The 6,761-nt window shown below is 33.6% G+C and overlaps 1 protein-coding gene across 1 annotated transcript; it reads left to right on the plus strand.

Moving 5' to 3' along the window:
* Positions 1 to 2,160: 2,160 nt before the first annotated feature.
* LOC136226060 (late embryogenesis abundant protein 1-like) lies at positions 2,161 to 2,770 on the plus strand. Its single transcript, XM_066014349.1, has 3 exons — positions 2,161 to 2,278; positions 2,375 to 2,488; positions 2,572 to 2,770. Exons 1-3 carry the CDS (start codon positions 2,225 to 2,227, stop codon positions 2,656 to 2,658), a joined length of 255 nt encoding a protein of 84 aa, XP_065870421.1. The 5' UTR covers positions 2,161 to 2,224; the 3' UTR covers positions 2,659 to 2,770.
* Positions 2,771 to 6,761: the final 3,991 nt, after the last annotated feature.

Raw genomic sequence — 6,761 nt, forward strand, 5'->3', positions numbered from 1 at the left:
ATTTCATTGTTTTGTTTTACCAATCAATTGTGAGTTTGGTTAGAAGTATTGATTCTGTTAAAAAATATCAAAGTAATAGACTACCGTCGTGATAGATGTTTGTAAATTTGATTGATAATCCACTTACTGATCTCAAATAGGTCTGGTGCTATTTGAGTAGCATTATTGTAATTTGTAATCAGCATATTATCAGAATGATCACTTATATTTAGAAACTGGATCAATTGAATTGGGTACTTACAGATGATGCGTACAAATCTCAATAGAAATTATTTTCTCAACCAACAATTGTCAGAGGATTGATTTCTTATATTGATCTTTATGTAAAAAATAAAGCAATAGAACCTTCATTTATATTTATAGTTTTCCTTTCTTCTTTGCTATACTCTCAAATAAGAATAAAAGGAAATACCTATTTAGCTTCTTATATTTCTTCCAAGGTTTTTAGTGTACAATTTTGCAATTCATCTGTTGTGCTTGATTGATTGTTAGTGGAAAAATGCCTTAACGACATCTTGTCATTGGAAACTAACTTCAAACTGTTTATTTAGTTTTATTTAAATGGGTATTAATCTACCAAAATATGCAAGTAAATAAAATTAATGTTTAAATCTAATTTTTAAGTCGTGCCTTTCTTTATAGATATCAATCTCTAAGTGATTATAGAAGAGTCTCGAATGGTACGAACTCTTAAATATAAATGTTTAAAAAGGTTGCGACTGAATTCGTAAAAAACCAATTTCCACATATGCAAGTAATAGATATATTTACCTTGAAAGTCCTTAATTTTTGCATATTACATGATGATAATGATTGACCAATCATTCGATTAAATGTGAAAAATGCATAGCAAAATGCTCCCAAATTATGCATTTAATCATGTGTTTCATGTGCAAAGATATAACAAATATTATTATTTTCCAATACACAAGTAAATACAATGATTAAATAATTTAAATATTGTAATCTATCAATACAAATCGGTAGATACAATCATTAAATATCATTACATTCCATGATCATTATTTATTCATGTGATAGCAAACTTAGTAAACTTACTCTTGATCATCTAAAGAATTTTCATTCGAGATTTTCCATCTTTACTGATTAGTGGTCCTTTATCAATGACTCGTGCTATTACATCGGTAAATAAAGTAAGAAGGAATGATTAACATAATTTAATTAATTAAAATGCTACAATTTAATTTTAATTTAGTTTTTGTGAGAATGCTTACCCACTAAAATATTTGTGTCTAACATTTTGGATCTAATGATGTGAACTGACATAGTTTGTTCTTGATCTTCATCTTCGGACAATCTATTTCTTGAACACAAGTTTTCCCATAAACTTTAATTTGTATTTATGTGCCGCCTTATTATAAGAACCAGTATTCTCAGCAACATAAAAATATTGAAAAGCATAAGTTTTGTCTTCTTTCAACTCAGTTCCAAACTTTTCAATAAAATTTCCTCTGATTTGAGCTTCAGTGGTAGAATCCTATAAATAAATAAAAATGAAGAAAAAAAAACTGCATGTCCTAAATTTATTAAATAAAATAATAGTTTAGATTATGTAGTGTAAATAAATAAAAAGACATTTTCATCACACAAACCATGTCAATAATATATGGTCTTCTCCGTAATGTCAAAATTATAGAGCCCACTCTCCAATTTTCTCTAATCGCATTAATATCAGTTATGAAATCATAGATTGGTGACATGTTTTCCTATATAAAAAATATATTAAAGTAATTAAAATATCATATATGTAATTAAAATCACTAATGCATAATTTATTGATTTCTTAAAATTTTATTGTTAAAAATAAGCTTAAAAAATGTTAAAAAATAAATAGAGATTAACCAGGATTAATGCAAAACTAAACTAAACTAAACTATATATATATATATATATATATATATATATATATATATATATATAATACTAAAAAAAACATAGATTTTAATCTCCAACAAACTTAGAAGGTTGAATTGTTCCATGCAAAAAAAATAGGAGGCTAAACAATTTTTAATAAAATCAAATTCATTAGTCCCTGTTCATTAGCAGAAAAATAAGATCTACCTTACAAATATGTAAAACTCTACACATATTATTCTTATAAATACGTACCCCCAAGAAATTCATAAGCAGATTGTAGAAACAAAACATTCATAATTCAACATTAATTTCAAATATTTAGCACCAACACCTTTCACAACAAATTATGGCAAACATGCAGCAAAGCTTCGATGCTGGCCAAACCAAAACCAGTGCCGAAGTAAGAAACATTAAACTTAATCAATTTCATTAATATAATATAATGTAATTTAGATTTGTATATTTAATTGATTGATTGATTTGTATTTTGGGATAGGAAAAGGCAAGCCAAATTACTGAAAATGTTCAAGACAAGGCACAAGTAGCTAGGGACAAAACTACTGATAACGCCCAACATGCCAAGGAAGATCCCAGCGGTTTCTTGCAGCAGGTTATTATTTCTTAATCTCATGTTATCGTGTCAAAATTATGTTATGTTATTCAGGTTCTTATGAACGTTAATTAATGATGCAGACTGGAGAATCAGTGAAGAACATGGCTCAGGGAGCAGTGGATGGTGTGAAGAACACACTTGGCATCAATGATCAAACCAAGAAATGATCAATCTTCCCTAATGGATCGACTACTAATTTTGTTTTTTTTAATCTTTCTATGTAATAAAGATTGTTTTCCTTTTTTTCAAGTGGGAGACTGTTAGAAATTGTGCATGTTAATCCAATAATTACTATTATTATTAAAGTGTTTACATGTTAGCTTTATAATAATATATTTTAATAATAGTAGAATGTTCCTGGTCAATTTATTATCATGGGAATGATCAGTGGTGGACCCAATACCCAAATCTCGAAGGGGCTTGACCGTGTAAGAAAAAAATTTAAATGGTAATTAAACATATGAATAAAAATAAAAAACATTACAAATGCAAATTATATCATAAAATGTGAGTACATAAATTTTTTTTACCCATACTAAGAAAACTAATGCCTAACAAGTGGCAAGTTACCCCTTCGCAAGGTCATATTCTGAAAATTTTGCACAATCACTTCATTTTATACCGAATAAATTCAAAATCCCTAAACTAAATATGCTACATTCAATTGAACCCTCAAATTATCATATTCAATTCAATAATTTCAATCAATGAACCTTAAAATCAAACCCCTAAATACCATCAATTAAACCCCTAAAGCTAAAATTTAACATATTACCAATTAAATTTAAATTCCCTAAATTAAATATCCTAAATTCAATTGAACTCTTAAAATATCACATTCAATTCAATAATTTCAATCAATTCAATGAACCTTAAAATCAAAATCCTAAATATCATCAATTCAATTAGAGACCCTAAATATCACATTATCAATTCATTTAATCAAAATCCCTGAAATTAAAACCTTAAACTCAAAACCTTAAATTATAAACTTACCTCTCTATCTCTCTCTTTTGTCTTTTTTCCAACTGCTAGCGGCGACGATAAAATAATTCCTCTCATCGGTGGCGACGATCGGAAGCAGCAAGTAGTTTTTTTCCACATACGTTTTCTTCCTCTCCGTCTCATGACAGTAGTAACACTTCTTTTTTTTCTAAATTTATAATAACAATAAAGAGTTTGTAATTAAATCAAGGACAAACAAATCATTTCCCCCAAAAAATTAAAATGCCCTTCTAATAACTAAAATGACGTCGTCGTTTAGATTATAACCCTACAAATTACAAATTAGCCCCCATATTCCATCTTTTTCATCACCATGGCTAGGGGCCTTCCAGCCATGATGGTTTATGTGAGAACCAAGGGCAGAGCACCCCTATTGTGGGGTTTTTCGGAGGGTCTGCTGACCCTCCATGACCTTCTCCAGCTCCGCCCCTGGGATGATAATAAAGTAAGACTAGTGTAAGGGTTGATTGAAGTTTATGTGACAAACATAGCGTATGGAGATACAATTCAAACTCATGGATACATGTTGGGGAACATGGTACTAGATAGACCTACTATGAGATCACTATATGTGTTAGTGTATTACATCCTTCGGACTGAGGTCACTATACATTCCTGCATGAAGGGTATTATGTTTTGATATAATCAAACATTGTCTTTAATTGGACAACTATAAAGGTTGTGATTGGACATATATGATTCGTGGAAAGGAATATGAGTGATATGTTGGTCCCTTGTTTAGTTGCAAGTATAGTTCCAAGGGGGGGTTAGGAACTATTTAAACTTTTTTCGCAATTTAGGCAGACTTCTTTTTCTAAGAAAAAGGTTTGAACAGCGGCGCTGAGTAAACAGCAAGATACTGGCTTAGTCAACAGGTGACTAGGTCAGTTCCTCAGCTTGAGTCAGGAGATAGCACTTGGAGTCTATTCCTGAACTCAGACGTTCAACGCTGATGCGTCCCCACCTAAGGTTAGAGATGGGAACTCACTAAGGGATAAGTGTACCCCGTCGTTATCAAGTAATAAATTTCTGGGTTTAAGTCCAGGTTATCGTCCACAGGATTTATTTCTGCAAGTACCGAATTACTAAGTCTCGGATGTTATCTAGGCTTAAGGGGTTTGAGTTGGTTTTGTTTAATTAATCTACTCCTAGGTTGGTTTGCACTAATCCTAACTAGATTATCTAATTCTGACTAAGTTATTCTAACCCTAACTAAATTACTCTACCCCTAATTGATCTTTTACCAAAGCAATTAACTGAATGAACATGAAGGAATACGATGATAACAATGATAGAGTGTTTAAGCAATTGAATTGAAACTAAGTCGCTTATGTCCAAGGCGATTAACCCGACCTATCCTCCTAAAGTCCCTAGTTCGTGATTCCCTTGTAAGGCCGAAACTAGCTCTAAGGCTCAGTAATTTGGGCTTAATCTTCTATAGGGTCGTCAATCCTATAGGCACTGACTAGGTCAGATTCAGCTCGCAATATGTGCCAACCTAATTTTGGGATTATCGAATGAGTTAAACCAATCAGACAAAGCGTAAGACAAAGATTAAAACATCAAAACAGTTGAATAAGCAAAATCTATATTATATATCAAAGATGAAGGAATTGTCACGAAGTTACAATAAACCTAGAATTCATAGCATGTATCAGAGGCTAGACAGAATATAAAAGAAGAAAAATCCCTTTCAGGGAACCTGTCTACCAATGCAGGCGTCTTTCTAGGATTTAAGGATGGAGCTTGAGTAATCCTCGGTGAATGGAGCTTCGGAGGTGTCTTCAATGGAGGTTTGAAGGTTATGGAGGAGGTGGAGAGGATTTCTCAAGGTGGAAGCTAAGCTAATTACAAAAGTAAAAGATATCCAATTTACAATTGGAAATTCCTATTTATAGCCGCGTCTCGGGCCTCGTTTTGACCTAATTTCGTGTCCTTGTTGGTGTAGGAAGACGTGGGGCCGAACGTGGCTTTGTGGGGGCGGAATTGGTCTTTTTGACCAATTCCCGCAGGTCTGCTCGCCGAGCAGGAAAGGCTGCTCGCCGAGCAGGATTGCGACGAGCAGCCCCTGCTCGCCGAGCATGCGCCTGGTGGCCTGCTCGGCGAGCAGAAATGGCCTGGGGGGCCCTGCTCGCCGAGCGTTTTCGCCCGAAGCGCGCTCGATCCGTACCGGATGACTTCCAAACCCTTTTTTGTCTGAACTTGCACCTGCACACGCATAAAAACTCCAGAAAACATTAGTCCAAAAGCCGAATTGATCCGTCAATCGCTTATTTTGAGCAAACGCTTCGTTTGGTGCGACTTTTGACGGACCAATTAGCTTCAAAAGATAACGAAATTCTAATATGCATGTTATTTCGGCCGTATTTGCCTAAATTGATCACAAAACAAGCCTAAACAACGAAAAGTAAATAGAACGTTTCCAATTTCTAACTAACTCACACAAAAGCATTTAAATGCGAGAATTTGCTCGCTTATTAACCAAATTACTCTAAAAACCGTCCTAAAACCGTACCCAAAGATAGGGGTTTTTGACCCCTATCAAACCTCCTCGCACTTAAAACTTTACTTGTCCCCAAGTAAACTAAAAAAACTAAACCCGCCACCACAAGCAAGCTAGAAAACCTCCTGGTTTGACTGGGTGCTTGACACAACTTCGAACATCTGTAATTACATGGATTCGGAAATACAAAGTAGAGACACGATATCCAAAAGCCGCATTTCAATTATCATGGGTCATAGTTTTAAGCAAATGGACACATGTTCAATTAAACGAGTTTAAGGGGATTGCTAAGTAAAACACCTCACCATAGGTAGTTCACTCATTCACACAATTTTTGGTGGCTAAGGTGTTTACTCTCGGCTTATGTTCTTGCTTAGGATTACGTTGATTTTGCACGTTCATCCGAGTTCCTCTACTATGCTACATGACTCCGATGATATCAAAAACAGCCTCTAATTGGGGTTGTAATGTGGTTAGAGGGTTAAAGGTACAACAAAGGTTAAAAGCTCTAGCGCTACAAAAACAAGGTTAAAATGGCTTTAGCAAATACGGAGTGACTGAGCTTTTTATTCATCCCTTATTTTGGATTTCTTTTTGAGACGTTTTTATTTTTAGGAACTGGGGAATGAAGTTCTTCCCTTTTGTTCGTCTCTTTTCTTTTCTCTTTTCCGTGCCAAATTTTTTTTTTTTTTTTTTTCTGTTTTTCCTTTTTTTTTCTTTTGGGATAGTGATGCTCATTCACCTCTTAGCCTTTTGGCTTGC

Source organism: Euphorbia lathyris, chromosome 4, assembly GCF_963576675.1.
Source record: "Euphorbia lathyris chromosome 4, ddEupLath1.1, whole genome shotgun sequence".
Lineage (NCBI taxonomy): Eukaryota > Viridiplantae > Streptophyta > Magnoliopsida > Malpighiales > Euphorbiaceae > Euphorbia > Euphorbia lathyris.